Here is a 17,642-nt window from a genome sequence, read left to right on the forward strand (position 1 = left end):
GCGAGTGTGCATCTGAATCTTTTTTATCACCTGCCAATAAAGGATGGGCTGGCGATTTATCAACCCTTGTTTTCAGACTTTATATTTTGTAAAATCACCCAATACCACCTAAACTATTGCTCATGTTTGTTCTCCTGTAGGTGCTAACTTATGGTTTTCTTGCTCGTGTTTGTTGTTCTCCTTTGGGAGCTAACTAATGGTTTTCTCATGCTATTCCTAGGCCCCTGCGCAAGGATGACACGCACAAATCGAGAAATGGTCCAAGTTTTTTTCTTGACCTTTTTGCCCTCGATCCCAGCATCTGCTTTTACTAAAATCCCTTGTTTTTTTTTACTTTCCCACCGTACCCTGCTATATTTCCACGTGTCAGGCTGTCATATTGAGACGCACCAGAAGCTTATGATGGACCGCTCTCTTTGCAACTCCTCCAAAGTCCTCGGTGGGCTGTGTCTTGCTTCAAATTCGAATAGCACCCATGTAAGACCTAACCAGTATGAAGTTTCGTCATTTATTCTGGTAAGGTAAGCTCTGTTTCTTTCTCTTTCTCTCTCTATAACTTTGGTTTATGTATGTGAGTGACTATATGTGTGTGTGTGTTGTGGTGTGTGCTTAATTTGGCTTCTGTGCTCTTGTGGTTATGTTAGCGTCTCGGGGAAGGGTTAGTAACAGTTTCTCTTATCTGGGGTTTTCACTCTTATTTGTGGGTTGCCATTAGTATTTTGATTATTTTTTGATGATATAATTTTGATATATATTTTTTTAATTTACCCCAAAAATTTAGTATTTTGATTTTGTTATTTCTCCATTTTGTTTGCTATTTTCTCGTATGGGCCCTTCCAATGTGTTTTACCGGTTCGTCTTTCCTTCTTTTGTTGTATTTTGAAATGGAAAAAGAATATTGTTTTACGTTGAAACTTGATCAAAGTCACAAGTAAGATAACATTGTGGCCTCTTTTTTTTTTTCTTCTTATGTATGGTTGACTTAGGTTCCTGCTCTTGGAAAAGGATATACTCCAAAAAGACCAAAGATAGCTCTTATATGTTATTTGAGTGCTTGTCTGATGTAAATTCCTGTACATTTTTCACACTAGAATAGAATTTTGATCTATTGTCGAACAAATTTTATACCAATGTTACTAGGGCTCATCCTCCCTATCCTTGCCAAGCCCTAGGTCTGCTTCACATTATCGTTTGATAAAGTATGTGGATTTGTAAAACTTTTATTGGTAGTTTAATGTCTGCTAAATTGCCAATTATCAAGATCAATTGCTATCACCCCGCAGATCACTTAATTGATCTGGATACTAGTGCACGGTTAGTTATTGATTGAGAGCTATTATTCTTGTGGCTAGATGTTTATATGAATGATATATATATATATATATATATATATATATATATATATATATATATATATATATATTTTATTTTCCTGTTTTTTTTCTGGGGAGGGCGTGTTACATATAGCAGAGTCAGAAGGATACATATCATAACATCATTAAGTATTATAAAAGAAGATATAGAAGCTGGTACTGTAAATTCTGATATGTTATTGCGCCTTATTATTGGCTATCAGTTTGCCTTGCAATTTTATTGACTCCAGTTGCCACAATCCGATAAAACAATTCCAGCATCTTATGTTCTAAGAGAGATGGTCCAAGCAGGAATACAATACCAAGCTTAAAACCCAAACTACTTAGATAACATCAACTTCCAAATAAGATTAATCAACACCATTGTTATAGATAACACAGTACTTCTTGTTCTCTAATTTTCTGAACTCCGAAACAGTATTGATATGTTGGATGGTCTGACATGTGTGATGGAGTTCATTTATAGATTTGCCTTATGTTATTGTCATTGTGAGCTCTTGTTGTTTTAACTTGATGTTATATGTTGACTTTGATTTTGTTGCCATTTAGTAAACCTGTATTGTTACCTAACTTTTATCGGTGTGGCCATTGTTGTTGTTTCCATATGTTATGGGATTGAGATGAGTTGGAACTTAGTTAAGTTCTATATACGTGGAGGCTTGATGTAATGTTATATATGTAAGACACTAATTTAAATCATTGTTGTATTTCTTTTTCCCTTTTTTTTTTTTCCCTTTCTTGTTGATGTAGAAATTTTGATAATTCATTGTTGAATTGCAGTCTTGTTTGAAGTAAAGCTTTAATTTTTGTAAATGGGCAACTGGGCGTGTCTGTTTGACATAGATAAATCCTTCACTTAAAAAGAAAATAACATTCTAATATGATAGAAAAGGGTTTTTGGACACTTAAAATCCCTCAAGATGGGATTCGGATGTATAATGTATTCACAGGGTGTGTGCAGTGTATTGAACTATAATTGTTGTAACCTTGTGTGCAGTGCTTTGTTTTGTCATTAAGAGCTATAATTGTTGTAACCTAGTGTAAGAAACTATAATTGTTGTAACCTTGTATGCTTTGTTTTGTCATTAAAAGTTATAATTGTTGTAATCTAGTGTAAGCATATGAAATCCGGTTTGTTGTCATTTACCATACCTCCATTCACTTTGTTTTTGTTCCATGCATTTAGGTGGAATACGCTCAGTAAATTGTTAAAGCTTTGAAGAGGGGGACACACACCAAGTTGGCCTTTTGAAATCATAGTGAGGATTCTTAGTAGATACTTTAATGGGGTTTGACATTGTATTCTAGATTCGGTAACTTCAATTCTATGTTGCTATCTGCATTTCTTTGATGTATTCATACACTGTTTGGAGAATATGCTGAATAAAAAAGCCAGTTTTAAATAGGATGTTCACTATTGCAGTTGTCATATCATTTTTTTCCGACTGTTTATTTGTTCAGCTTTAAAATAGCATTTGATAGAATGAATTGTGACCGGTAGAGAGGATCGTGATAATTTATTCGCCAAAATTGTCATTTTGCTTTGCGTTGTATATTTTGATTGCTTGATGGTGGTTCGTGAGTAATTGATTTTATTTCCCCTTTATGCATTGACTGAAGATGTTTTTCATGTTGCTTCATCTGTAAATTCTTGCATTTTGCAGATAGTGCTGGTGTCATCGTGAATCCAAAGGGAGAAATGAAATGTATGGTGAAATGTTAAGCAGATAAGAACTGTTGTTCCTGATATGCTTTTGATAGCCATGGAATATCTTGACCTGGCAAACCCGAAATTTGGGACACGGTCACACGGGGATGGGGTCACCATGTCATATGTATGTCGGTTTGCATATTTGTTTTTATGAGGTTGGGTAGGAGATGATGTTATGGGCGAAAACCTTGCACTTTTCTTTCAGGATTCCCTTGTAGCTTGTCTTAACGATATTCTTTCCAATTTATTTGATTTCTTTCTCATCCATTTGGTCGTGTTTTGCATTGATCAGCATAAGGCATACCCATACACTACTTTTGTCCCGGGTTTTCTTGATGGTAATTTGTATATTTAAGCTGTGTGGTCATTAAATTGTCCCGAGGTTCCCTCTTCCCCCCTACATTTTTTTTTTTTATCCATCATGTTCAATTTCATATATTGGCTGGTGTTTCACATTGGTGACCATCCGGATGCCTGTTGAGTCATGCTCTTTTGTTTCACAGTTATGTTACAGTTCTGGTTTTTGGTTTTAGTCATTCATATAGTTCATGGAACTTTTTTTTTCTTCCTCTTATGGGTTGCTTTCTTTCTCGGTTTATCCTCTCTTTTTTTTTAAACCAATTTCTCAGTTTATCTTACTAATTGCTTTTATGTTGGTTTTAGGATCCGCCATTACTGGTCCAATTGGGAAGGAGTGTGCTGATCTGTGGCCAAGGATTGCAAGCGCAGCCAATGCCATTTTCTAAGAGCTACAAACTTTAAATCATGATTTAGACTGAGATGTAAAAAATACGTTTTGACAGATGTTGATGGGGATTTTATGGTCAATGACTTGGGACAAAAAATTATATTCTATATTTTCAGTTTTTGTGAGGTTGGATTATTTTGTTAGATATTTGTTGAATAACAGGATGGTAGAAGGATCAGTTTTAGGATGGTAGAAGGATCAGTTTTTGGAAGGATCTTTGGTGTGGGGAGCTTCTTCTTGCTCTCGCTTTCCCACAGCTTTATAGGATTGCTTCTCACCGACAGGCCATGGTGGTTGACTGTTATCACCTTGGTAACGGGAGATTGACTTGGGATGTTCAGTTCAAGAGGCACTTTCAAGATTGGGAGATAGAGGATGTTTCTCGTTTTTTGGAGCTTCTGTATAGCTAGGTGATCACTTTTGGGGAGTCGGATTGTTGGTTCTGGGTTCCTAACTCGCCGGGTCGTTTCGAGGTTAGGCCCTTTTTCAGGTGCCTTCGATTGTTCCCGGAGACTCTTTCCCCTGGAAGTCTATTTGGCGTTCTAAGGCTCCCCTCAAGGTTGCCTTTTTTGTTTAGACTTCCATCCTGGGTAAGATTTTAACCCAGGATAATTTGAGGAGGAGGAATCAGGTTGTGGTCAATCATTGTTATATGTGCTTGTGTGATGAGAAGACAGTTGATCACCTCCTTTTACATTGTAGCATGGCCAGAGACTGCTGGGATTTGATGCTTGGATTATTTGGGGTCCATTAGGCTATGCCTTGTTCCTCTAGAGGGTTGATTGAGGTTTGGAGAGGCGTCTTTGTTGGGGCTCTCATTTAGGATGTTTGGTAGGCTACGTCTCTTTGTATTTAGTGGTGTATTTGGTTAGAGAGAAATATGAGATATTTTGATGGAAAAAAGAAGTCTGTTTCTATGTTTAAGTTTTCTATTATTTCTACTCTTTTTTGTTAAGTTTCAGGGAGAGATTATAGATCTATGGAGGAGATTATTGTTTTTTTGCCTCTTTGAAGGTCTAAGGTGCCCTTTGACCCTTTTGTTTCTTTGGGCTCCGCTCTCCTTTTGAGCGTTTTTAATAAAATCTTATTTCTCTTTGAAGGTTTAAGGCGTCCTTTGGCCCTTTTGTTTCTTTGGGTTCCGCTCCCCTTCTTATTAAAAAAAAAAAAAGAAAAAAAAAAAAGATATTAACAGGTCTTGATTCAATGTAGGATCCTACATTTTTATTGTAATTTTCTTGAAAAATTATTACGTGGCCTTGACCATTGGTCCTTGTCTAATTACTAGCTGACACACAAGCAAATGTATTTTTTGATGTGTGAACTAGTGATTGGTTTGGATCAATAGTCTTGAGACCATGTAATATCCTTGTCCCTTTTAAGGTTCCTATCTTTGTTTTTTTTGAATGTCCTAAATTAGGCTTGAAAGTAAGCTCCATTTGAAAAGTCTAAATGATATATTTTCATAATTGTTATTTTAAGTTTTCTAAAATCTTGTTAAATATACATATTTAAACATAAAAGTACTCATTTTAAATGTGGGACTTGCATTGTTCCTTTACAAAGTTATACTACTAAAGTTGTTGTTGGACAACTAATATTGAACTCTCGTATAAACCATGTAATGGGGGCGGACTTGTCCTTTTATCAAAAGCAAGCTAACTATCTCCATTCGGATCCGAGCACAAGAACCTATAAAACTCGTAATACTCTCGGGCTGGTGACCTAGTACTCTATTTGTTATCTAATAGCCTAGTTGGTTTGGGACATTATGAAGAAGTGTCATGAGATGTAGTGGGCTGCCCTATGTAACACACTTTGGCTCTCCTAGTTGACAGCTTGTTTCTAAGGACATTACATAGCAATATTATCTAGCAGTCTAGTTGATAGAATTACTGGCAACAATGTGAGTGTCATGACATGAAGTGGGCTGGCCTAGCATGAAACACACATTGGCTCTCCTAGTTGACTTGTGGCTCAAGATGCAAGACGATACAGTGGAATATGTGAGGACTTGTCTTCTATGGCAACAAGACAAAGTAGGGGCTTGCATATGGGGATGCACACGGTTTGAATTGGACCAGTTTAAGAGTTTTTTGAAATCAAACTACTTATAAGTTATAACGGTTTCATAAAATTTAGAACCAAACCGAACCATTTAACCAAAAGAACCAAACCAAACCAAATCGTGAAAAACCGATTTGGTTCAATTCGATTCCACGATTTTTTATTTATTTTTATTTTTATTTGGTTACAAAAGTATTTATATTTCAATATCCACATATACAACAATAAACCAGCACCTCATAGAGAAATTCTAGACAGGGCTCTTCGAGAAGACAAGGAAAATGACTTGAAATTCTCCACTAGTTTCCACCCCTAATCATATGGACAGATTTTGCGTTGCACAAATTTTCTACAACTGAGTGGGGCTATCAATCATAGTTCAGTTGTTACCACTTAGCAGACAACCTATAACCCCTAACATTATTGCTTCTAGTTGCAAGGAAGAGTCAGAGATTTTTTTTTTTTTTTTTTTAGGAAGTGCCACGCTAAGTTAATTAAACTAATGTTGATAAATTGAAAAATCATTTATTGGGCCACATAGGTTAAAAATTAATAATATTGGGTTGTTTGAAAAAAGCCCAATTTATAAAATCAATTCGATATTTAACTGATCGGATCGGATTAAGCCTTCCTAAGTTTTTATATGTCTACTCCGATTCGTAATCACCACTACTTGAAATTCAATTCTTGTATCTAGAATGATGTAAATGGCGAGAGGGAATTCATTTGCAACATCTCAGTAGACAAAATGCTTGTATTTCAGTTCCTGAGTTGAGGGTGATGTAAATGCATACAACAAATATTTGGCATTCATACTTCTTTCATTATAATGTAGAAATTTCCATTGGTATTTCAGGAAATCTTTAACAGAAATTTGAAAATGTAAGTTAATAGTGGTTGATAAAGGATGTCTACTTATGGTTTAAAATTGGCGGAAAAGTTCAAGCTTGAAATGCCTTGAAGGTATGGACTTCCCTAATTGGTTGATATGATTGATTTGGGAGGAGAATTTTTAGCATGATGGTCGTGGTTGGTTGCTACGAGTAGTTCTAAATATGTACGCAATTCCTAATATTAGAGGAACCATTGACTGGTGGTGCATTATGTTTTTGGAATCTGCTACTGTACATTGTTTCTATAAGTGTTATTATTGGGTCCCATAAGCAAATTGTTTATGGTTGACGTCAAAGAATGAATTGTCTAAAAATATATGACCATTTATTAGCATTTCCATTGTCGTGCTTGTAAGACCCTATAAAATTTTCTAGCTTTATTTATTTTGTTATTACTATTATTATTATTTTGAGTAAATTACACGGATCTCCTTTAAAAATAAAACTAACCTGCACCTCTTTCTGTTAAAGTCAACGTCAGTCAATGACCGAATTGTGTTGACGTCATGTACTTAATACATTGAAATTCCTTATTTACCTTTAGTTGAAGTGTGTGTATATTTAAAAGAATATGGGTAGTTCAATCATAAATTATAATAATTTGAGGGTATTTTAATAAATTAAACAGATACGTTAGTCCATTTGACGGTTCGTCACTAGAAGGGAGGTTCGTGTAGGTTAGTTTTATTTTTAAAGGAAGTCCATGTAATTTCTCAAACCAGAAGGGAGATTCCTGTAATTATGGCAAACCATATGTGAAGTCTCTGTAATTTACCCTATTATTTTTTAGCTTGACACGTATTTTTGTAGAATGTCAATGGGCACCCTTTTTTTCAAGTCTATCTTACAAATACAAATCTTTTGTCAAACCCGAATGACCTTTGTATTGGAGTCAAGGTGGGCTTGGGGTGCCTTGGTATATATATATTTAATAAGAAAAATAAGTCAAATTTGAACAAATACAAGATAAATTTTGTAAATACTTTTTAATATTCTTAAATATTTAACTATCATAATAATAAAAATATTGTTATAATTTAAAATTATCGTAAGAAATACAAAATGAAGTTAAAAAAAATATAGCTAATACAAGAATATTTATTTATATATTTATTATTAATCGGGACGGATTTGAGATTTTGTAGATTTTAAACTCTTTTCTCAAACCTGCAAAAATTCTTGGTAATATTTTTTCTACACTTACAACCCCAGTATAACTGGTTGGACGCTTACTCCCCGATCTAAAAATAAAACTTAAATTATTAGTCAGTGTTATATACCTTTTTATATATGTTCCAAGTTCTTTTTCACTGGGATCAAAGTGGGCGAAGAACATCTAACACAAAGTCTCACTTTATTGGGCTTAGTGTTTCTGCCCATGAAAAAGTTTCGAGAATCTAGACTTTTAAGTCCCTGGGCCAAGTTTATACAAAAAACCACCCGGCCCATAAGTATCATGGTCCCTTTTCTTAGCACAAATTGTGGTTGCCTCTGTATTTCTTGGCTCAAAACTTGATATTGCTTAACAAATCAAGTTTAGAGAGAGAATTTTAGAGAGAGAGAGAGAGAAAAAAAGAATGGCGAGTGACGCAACGGTGGACGCAGCCGTAGCGGCGGCATCGACAGAGGCGGCGGAGACGACGACGGTGGCAGCAAAGCAGCCGCATCGCTTGGAGAGGAAGTGGACGTTTTGGTTCGACAACCAGTCGAAGCCCAAACAAGGCGCCGCTTGGGGTTCCTCCCTTCGCAAGGCCTATACCTTCGACACCGTCGAAGAATTTTGGTGGTATGAATCGATTTAATTTACATTCTTTCTGTATAAATTTGTCTATACACACACATGTAACTGGGTGTATGCTATTTTGTTTTATACTCTTTGATCTGGTCATATTTTAGATTTATCTATAGATTCGTATATAGAATTATCATCTTTTGATTGTATGTTATTGTGTGTTCCTTTGTCTAATGTTATTGATTATAATGATTTGGTTTCTGAATAATTATTTTCCCGTCCAGAATAAAAATAAAAATTCTTGAGTAGTTACATATATATATATATATATATATATATATATATATATATTTTATAAGGATTGAATAGTTATACGTTTGAATGTGCTTTGTTATCCATTTTTTGATTACTTAGTTGATTTTCTCCATTTTTCATGATAGACAGTTTCTTGGTTTTCCTCTCAGTAAAGAGAAACAATTTCAAGATCGGATTTTTATTTTATTTTATTTATGTGTATATATATAAATTGAGCTATATTCTGAATACTTGCTCTGTTTGTGTGGGCATTATATGTCTTTAATATAATTTAAATAAATAATGTAAGCAATTTAAAGTTGTGAATCTTCTGGCAGTTTGTATGATCAGATATTTAAGCCCAGCAAGTTGCCTGCAAATGCTGATTTTCATCTATTCAGAGCTGGGATTGAGCCCAAATGGGAAGATCCTGAGTGTGCGAATGGAGGCAAGTGGTCTATTACCAGCAGCAGAAAGGCTAGCCTTGATACCATGTGGCTTGAAACTGTAAATATATTTCCCTTTCAGTATTCATGTTTGTGTTGGTAACTTAGTGTGATTATGTGTGTGTAGAGATTTGATCTGGTATAAACGAGGAGCTGTTTATTTAATATTATTATTATTTTTCCAGCATAGTACTAATTGTAATTTTTTTGGTATCAATGGATTTATCGGGTAGTTGATGGCTTTGATTGGGGAGCAATTTGATGAATCTGATGAGATTTGTGGTGTGGTTGCAAGTGTGCGACAAAGGCAGGACAAACTTGCACTATGGACTAAGACAGCATCCAATGAGGCTGCCCAGGTTTTACTCTTATTTAAAATCTGTTCCGAATACAAATTCCTTTCTTGGTTAAATTGGTGTTAATTGCTCCTGTACCTCTATATGATGCCATGCAATATCTGTTAGTACCTCTACTTTGTAGCCCTTTTTGGAGTCTATACATAACATATTAGGTAGAATTTAGGGTCCTCTTTTGAATATTTTCTACAATTTTTTTCCGGTTTAAAATTAGTATTTTGAATTTTTTGTTGCTGGTTGTTTACAAGGTTCTAACTGCAAATTTTAAATTTAAGTTTCAGCCTTATATATAACTCAGAAAAATTTTGTGATATTATCTATGTAGAAACTTATGAGAGAGAGAATTTGCCTAAAAACATGGTCAGAAGTTTTGCATAATAATGCAAGAAGATTGTATCTTTAACCTAATAATAGAGAGGAAAAAAGAAAAAGGAAAATTGAGTAGATTTTGAAGAGGGCTCCTTGGACTTGGTTGGAAAAAGAAAAAAATTAGTTAAAATGGTGAAGCCAAAAAAGTGGGGTACATGGGGATAAAGATCATAAAGTTACTCTTAGGTTCCTTTGAAGTCTAGGCTCTTTTCTCTTGACTAGAAGACTAGAAATTTGGTTTTCAGGGTGGATGATGATCTTTAATTTATATAGAAAAAAATCATTGATTTCCCAATCAAGTTTTGCAAAATAAAATAAAATCCTACCTTTAACCTATCAATAGGAAAAGAAAAGAAAAAGAAAAAGGAATATTGAGAAGATTTTGATGAGGGCTCCTTGTACTTGAGGTGGAATTTGAAAAATAATAGCTAAAATATGAAGCCAATAGTGGGGTGTATGGGGATAAAGATATCTTAAGTTCCTTTGAAGTCTAGGCTCTTCTCTTGACTAGAAATTCGGTTTCCAAGGTGGTTTGAGGATCTTTTAGCTTATTCAAAAGAAGGCAATGATTGGGCCATTGTATCACTGAAACCTGGAAGAGTAAAGTAGTATTTTGAGAGAAGAAAGTGATCCGAGATTAAGTTTCATACTATAACTATCAAAGTGTCCACTGTGATGATAATGAACTGCATGGAATAACAATTTATACGGAGTAAAATTGTTCATTTTAGCATATCCTCGTAAAGAAAAATATTGAGAGAGACAGATTTGGTTGGGTGTGAATCATGTGAAATGTACTTCTGTAATGAGATATTGTGGATAGCATGGAAAATAATGTGGTTATTTCTAGTAATTGTGAAAGTTATGATTTCAGTCGTAAGATTGCTTTTGAACTATACAAGGGAATTCATGCATGTGAGAAATCCTACAACCCCACCCCCCCCACCCCCCGGGGAAAAAAAGTAACTTATCTTCTATACCCTTGGTACCCAATAAAAAAGGACTTTGAATTTTTAGTTTTAAGAGTTGAATGGTTAAAGCAGGAAATCTTTTATAACAATAAAGAGCAGAACCTGCCAAATTTGTAAGTACTGCATTTAGTGGGGTTGGAGCAATAAGGTTCCTCTCCTTTTCCTTTTGAGTCTATTTCCTCTTAACTTTTTGCATTGGTATGAGTAATCCTACTCCTCCTTTTCCTTATTTCTTATACTTCTCCATCTATTGGATCATACCATTCTTACTGGTCTATTTTCTGGTTTCCTTTTTTTCTCAATAATTAAATTGGATAGTAGGACCTTCCAGACAAAAAGTTGAACTAAAAAATGTAATTGGTTGGATTACTTATCATATGGTTATAATTAAACAAAAGAATGTTGTGATTTCATGAAAATATTCAACACTTGAATGTTTTTTACTTTTAAAAAAAGGAATGGGAAATAGAAAAGATTAAGAATCAGAAAAATCTATGAGAGCATTTTAGAAAATTCATGCTCCATATTAGTATCATCCTTATAGTCAGGCGTCAATTTATCAAGGCTATGGAGAGGGATTTTATTTTGTTTTTTCAATAATTTGGGGGCTTATATGGAAAGGTGAGTGATTTCAAGACTTGCTATTATCCCATTTGAAACATGCTCTACCTTACTATTTGAATGGTTCAGCTGTGTGGTCTGGTTCTGGTTTATAAGTACGGCATTTGATAGCAATGAGAATTGTTTACGAACCTGCCATATTTGTAAATTTCTTCCCCCTGCCCTTTAAGTCACAAAGGGAAGTTGTGCCTGAAAATTTCCTTTACCAAAGAAAAGAAGTTGTGCGTGATAAAATTATTGTACATAATGTAATATTTTATTGAAAATTTTGATCATATTCCCTTCAGTTCACTTATTACCAGCACTTCTGCTTTGCTGTTTGAGAATTGTGTCTTGAAAAACTGTGAATCTTGTAATATTGTGGTATGACATTAAGATATGTACATAATCTGTAGTTAGTTGCAAGACACTACCAGCAAGATATTGTCAACACCTCTTTGCACCCCCTCCCAAAAAGAGGAGATAATAGGGTTATAGATCGTTTTCAGAGAAAAACTGCAGGAACTCTTTTTTCAAAACTCACCGGATGATTACCAGTCATATAAATGTAAAGAATAGACGGATATTTATATACCTTTATGAAATGTTTATTCAATTAATCTATGTTCCAAGTCAGTCAAATCATTCACCTGCCATTATGCTCCATATCTTTGCCATTTGGGAATTTTTTTTAATGTTTAAATTTCATTTAAGAATTTCTTTGAGATCACCACAAACAATGTGTTGAATTGATTATTGTTATAAATTTGTTAGTCAGTCAAATGTTTTTCAATTATGGAAGTCAACTATCAATTAGTTACTCTTTTTATTCAGTGCATGCATGGTTTTGCAGTCTTCACTCTTTGTGTAGTTGTATCTCTCTTTGATGCATTTTGATTGCATGAGTGAACGTCATTGTTTTTCATGCTTCTAACCGCCCTCTTTCTAATAATGTAAATAATAGTCTTTTAATTCTCTGCTGTTGTACATCTATATCGAGAAATACGTCCATGACCACTAGTGTATCTTTGATAAGCTTTTCAAGAATCAATGAAATCCTGCGGCCTTTAGAATTTTGATGATTAGGTAGTCTCTGAAAATGTATTTGCTCAAATAGACTACATAATAAAGTGCTTTGTGCTGATAATCAGTACATATGTAGTAGTAGTTTTTTTTTTTTTTTTTTTGATAAGTACAGACGTAGTTGTTACCCTGCTTATTTCTCTTCAAGGTGAAACTTCTTCAATATGCCTTCGCAAATAGGATATTTGGTACATTGCCATCATGCATCTTCATTTCGCGATTGATGTGCAGAACAAACATGTGGAGTTGCAATCTTTGTATTGCTCCTGGAAACTCATTCTGGAAGCTGGGTTAGAACTTTTAACAGAATCAATGAGAATTGTTGTGAAAACTTGGCAAAACTCTTCGTAGATGCTTGGGAACAGAACCTGCTTCCTATGATCTTTTAATTTTCTGTTTTTTCTTTAGCCTGTTTTTTCAATTTTAGTTCACAAGTTTCTTACAAGTTAAGTTCAATTATTTTCAAAAGTCCACATTTTGTTACTGTACAACTTTTATAATGACCAGTTTCAGCTTTATTGTAACTTTACGGTGAGGGTACTTACAAAAAAAAAATTCTGATTCCAAATCACTTCTTGCAATCATTTCTGATGGTATTAGTGAATCACAATTCTCACTTCTGTTACCTGTAATGTTTCTCAATTCAGCTCCCCTTGGTAAAGCCTTTTAGTATGTATAGTGGATGAGATAATACCATAGAATACAAGTTGGACTCGTTCTTCTTGGTAGCATAAATAGACTGTTACTTTTTGTTCTTTACTTCATAATAACAGGTGTAATTTGGTGGGTATATCCCCTACCAAAGCCACGTTAATGAACATAGAAAGATACATCTTGGTGAAAATTTGCTAATGTTTCATTAGTTCTTTAGTTGCTTGATCACATTTTGGTGTTCTTTGTAATAAATCATGCCATGCTGGCCAGCCACCGTCATATAATCATATTGCACCCACAGTTTTACCTTTTTTTCTTCTTCGAAGTTGTGTCTTCCTTTCCAAATGGCATATGCATTTTATTGTGGAACTTCCTCATTTAAAACCCTTAACAGGGCATCTGACTGAGCAATGTTGATTTAACTCTTGTTTTATAGATGGGCATTGGGAGGAAGTGGAAGGAAATCATTGACGCCACTGATAAGATCACTTACAGCTTTCATGTAAATCCCAGATTTGTAATGACATGTCATTTTAAAGCACGTAACATCTATCTGCATTTCTCACTGCTTTGTTTAATGCAGGATGACCAGAGAAGGGAAAGATCAGCGAAAGGCGGCCGATACAGCGTGTGAATGCCTCGTAATAGTTTCATTGACCGCATTTCTACTTTCAGTTGGAAAACTTTGTTCAGTACACTACAGATGTGCAATATTTTCATTTGGCTGCAAATTACTAGCTATAGTATTTTGTATGTGAGATTATTTTTGTTTTGTTTTTTTGTATGTCATTCAAATCATGTCTGGAAGATTTCTGTTATACCAGATTCTGTTTGTGAAATTGCTTTCACTTGATTCGCAATAGAGAGCATTAATTTTTCATTACTTGCTGGATTTTTGCAATTATTCTCTATAGAATGGTAGCGGTTGATATTGGATTTCTCTGTAGGAACTTATTTATTTCTATATAGAATGCTTGTAACGGTTACATTGGATTTCTCTGAGTTTTAGGAACTTCTAACATAGAATCCTAGAACTTCTAAAGAAAACTATAAATGTGTAGAAATGCTCTAGAATGTTATTAAAATTATAAATGTGTAGAAATGCTCTAGAATGTTATTAAAACTATAAATGTGTAGGTAGAAATGCTCTAGAATGTTATGGCAATAAAACTATAAATGCATAGAAATGCTCTAGAATGTTATTAAAATTTGGCAATAAAACTATAAATGCGTAGAAATGCTCTAGAATCAAAAGGATTGCGAATTAAGTGAAATGAAATATATGGAATGTAATTTTAATAAAGACTTGATCTTTGATAATATAATGATAACACTTAACTGAAAGATTATTCAAAATAACCAATTTTGCTATTTAGGATCATGCACACAAGCCAGTACATAGGACCGTTGGAGTGACTAGAAGAGTAATGAAGGTGTGAAACAAAATTTTGGTGCAACTAATAGATAGGGTCAGTAATGAAATTGTAAGAGAATTTTGGTGTAGTACAACTCATCACTTCGCATTATCTGTATCTAAAGAGCCAGTCAAGATATGATATATCAATCATATTGTAGCAACTGAATCTTTTTTGCATAAACAAAATAAAAATCAATCCGAATCTAAGTTGTGAAGCACTGGATGACGAATTAAAGTGTAAGAGAAAAATTAGGAATGGCACTCATTTACGGGAAAATAAGACGAATGAAAGTGTTCAAGAAAAAAATTAGGTGTGACCAAAGAAAGTGTTAAAGAAAAAATTTACGTGTAACACTCGTCTACAGGAAAATAAGAGAGAGCATACTTGGATAAGACTTATAGATACGCCGGTGCCGGTGCCGGTGCCGGTGAGAAGAGGAAGTTCAATTTCACTAGAAGGTAAGAGCCGGAGAAGGCAACCAAACTTAATGTTGCCCGGATGAAGTTATTAGATAGGAATGGAGATAGAGAATTCATGTGGATGACCCATTCATATGCGAAGGAGGCATGATGATGAATTGATAAACCATTTCTACAGATATTTATTTCAATGATAGAAAACACAAAATATCACAGTTGGGTGAAAGATTTTTTGAGTACATATGATAAAGAGGTTATACATGGTAGTTTACAATCCAGTTCTGAAGGAGAAATCTAAATGAATACATTTTCTACCCTGTAAGTCCACAATATGAACATCTCTCTTGTGGTAATCACAAAGCAGAAATACACAATCTTTCATCATGCCAGAAACCCAAGTCTCTCCCCATTCTTTTTCGCTAATCGAATCAGTCCTTGTCTCTGTTTTGCATCTGCTCCTATCGACTTGCAGAATTCATTAATTACCTGAAATTAAATTCATGGAAATCGGAAAAAATAAGCATATGACTTTGAAAACTACTTTGTTTATAGAGTTTAAGAGTGATGCAGAATTGGTAGATCTAGTACCTGAGAGTGTAAAGCAATAGCTTTGCCTCTAAACTGATTGAATCGTTTCTTTCCGATAATGTTCCGAGTGAGAACAACCGCCGGAGCAAAGAGACCCTTCCCTTCATTGACGTTCTTCATCATAGGTTGTGATCGTACCGGTTTTCCGACACGAACCATGTTCGGAACTGACTTGGCCAGCATGGTGTGATCTTCACCGACCATGGATGTTCCCCAACTTCCATGGAATGAAGAACACAAACCCCCTTTAAACCCAGTTGCAGAAATCGATGTAGCCATTGAACAACAACACAAAGTGCTAGTTGTTCCTTATCACCCTTGAGAGAAATTCAAAGGCTCTTATTTTTTCTGCCTCATAAAATTTTGTGATAGATGTGTGTGATGGTTTTTATTTGTATAGATATGATGATGTTTCGTGTGAAATTTAGAGCCTTTGGTTTCTAGTTTTCGAGAGACAATTAGAGCCACATATACTTGTGGGTTGTGTTTTTTTTTTTTGTTTGGGTTTTACATAATATTGTATTGTGGTATTTTGGTTGAAAATTCTCTCTTCTCCTATGGTCCCCAATTCATCGGGAGAAAATCTTTATATTCTTTCTGAGTGGCGTTTTCTATGGTTTGGGACCCACCATTCTTCTAAGACCGTTAGATCATGAATCCCCTTCAGGTTTTACTAAAATCTGATGGTGTAAAATTTGAGATTGACTTTCTGATAGTCGGCAAATAAATTTCTCCAAACGCGGCATAATTTCTCACTTCCTACTGACAAGACTACATTGATGTCTACATTGGAGGAAGGAGATGTGAACCTCCATGAATGTTGTTCAAGCATGGTGTTTAAATGTTTGTTTTATTGCTCTTGTGCAAACAGTATTAGCATATTTTTCTTATCATTTCAGGTTTGGATAATAGAATTAGGTGAGTTATCAGATTTAGTTGAAAAAGTGTGCCTGTTCGAGTCCTCCCCCTTAGTTTGTTAAAGAAAATAATAATAATAATAATAATAATAATTATTGAGTGAAAGAAGTTACAAGTGAAACTATCTTGGATTTCATATGAAAAGAAAGAAATTATTCTGATGTACGGTTTGTTAGATTTTATTAAATATTTGATTTGCGTACTTAATAACATTTATATTTTCACAAACATTTTTTCACCCTCAAAGTCACCTTTCAACGTGGTAAACAAATTTAGAGCATGACAAAATAATAAATAATAAATGTATAAAGATCTTGCGTGTAATTTGTCCAATTCTTTTAGGATGGTTCAGTGTAATTACAATATGTGTCGGATCGAGCCTAGAAAAGAGGTAAGAAGTTTAACAGGTTGCAATAGATACCTAAATATATATATATATATATATATATATATTGACTACTTGAATTTATAAAATTAATTTTGCTCATTATATAAATTAATGTAGTCAAATTTTCATTGGGTGGAGCCTGTTTGGGATTATTTGAGTTAGTTTGGAGTTGCTGTTGGAATAAAAAAAGTTTTTCGATAGAGCTGTTAAAAAATTATTATCAGTAAATAACATGATAGGTGTTTAATGACACATTATAATAATAAGTATTTTTTATAATTAAATTATTTTTAATTTATTTAATAATATATTTTTTAATATTTCTATTGCTAACTTTACAATAACATCCTTTATCGTATTTGATAATAGTAATTTTATTAAGAAATGAGTGTAATTTGTCTTTATAAAAAATAAGGATATAATTGACTAATGAAAAAGAGTTACATTACTAAATTCAGCTCTAACTAATCTTTTAAAAACATTTTTAATAATTACCAAACACATCTAAACACAAATTTTTAAAATAAAAACAATCCCAAACAAGCTCTTTATATACTGTTTAAAAGTGCTTTTATTTTGAAAAATTACATTTATGTGTTTAATAATCATAAAAAAAG

The 17,642-nt window shown here is 33.9% G+C and overlaps 2 protein-coding genes and 1 long non-coding RNA gene across 4 annotated transcripts; 2 read left to right on the plus strand and 1 right to left on the minus strand.

Moving 5' to 3' along the window:
- Positions 1-302: 302 nt before the first annotated feature.
- On the plus strand, positions 303-3,957 carry LOC132273452 (uncharacterized). 2 transcript variants are annotated; one of them, XR_009470115.1, is made up of 4 exons: positions 303-521; positions 2,560-2,632; positions 3,038-3,079; positions 3,748-3,957. It is a non-coding gene; the product is annotated as an uncharacterized LOC132273452 (long non-coding RNA). The 2 variants fall into 2 exon arrangements; XR_009470116.1 differs by having other exon boundaries at positions 303-516.
- A 4,328-nt stretch (positions 3,958-8,285) lies between these two features.
- On the plus strand, positions 8,286-14,177 carry LOC132274955 (eukaryotic translation initiation factor). Its single transcript, XM_059776327.1, has 5 exons — positions 8,286-8,575; positions 9,154-9,322; positions 9,495-9,620; positions 13,731-13,796; positions 13,878-14,177. The coding sequence occupies exons 1-5, from the start codon at positions 8,367-8,369 to the stop codon at positions 13,926-13,928; spliced, it is 621 nt and encodes a 206-aa protein (XP_059632310.1). The 5' UTR covers positions 8,286-8,366; the 3' UTR covers positions 13,929-14,177.
- A 1,108-nt stretch (positions 14,178-15,285) lies between these two features.
- Positions 15,286-16,107, minus strand: LOC132274956 (protein PROTON GRADIENT REGULATION 5, chloroplastic-like). Its single transcript, XM_059776328.1, has 2 exons — positions 15,720-16,107; positions 15,286-15,617 (listed from the first exon to the last, which is right to left on the minus strand). The coding sequence occupies exons 1-2, from the start codon at positions 15,996-15,998 to the stop codon at positions 15,513-15,515; spliced, it is 384 nt and encodes a 127-aa protein (XP_059632311.1). The 5' UTR covers positions 15,999-16,107; the 3' UTR covers positions 15,286-15,512.
- Positions 16,108-17,642: the final 1,535 nt, after the last annotated feature.

The sequence above is a fragment of the Cornus florida genome, unplaced genomic scaffold (genome assembly GCF_030987335.1).
Source record: "Cornus florida cultivar Cherokee Brave unplaced genomic scaffold, ASM3098733v1 CherokeeBrave_3.0.0_Hap2_Chr09, whole genome shotgun sequence".
In the NCBI taxonomy this organism is placed as follows: domain Eukaryota; kingdom Viridiplantae; phylum Streptophyta; class Magnoliopsida; order Cornales; family Cornaceae; genus Cornus; species Cornus florida.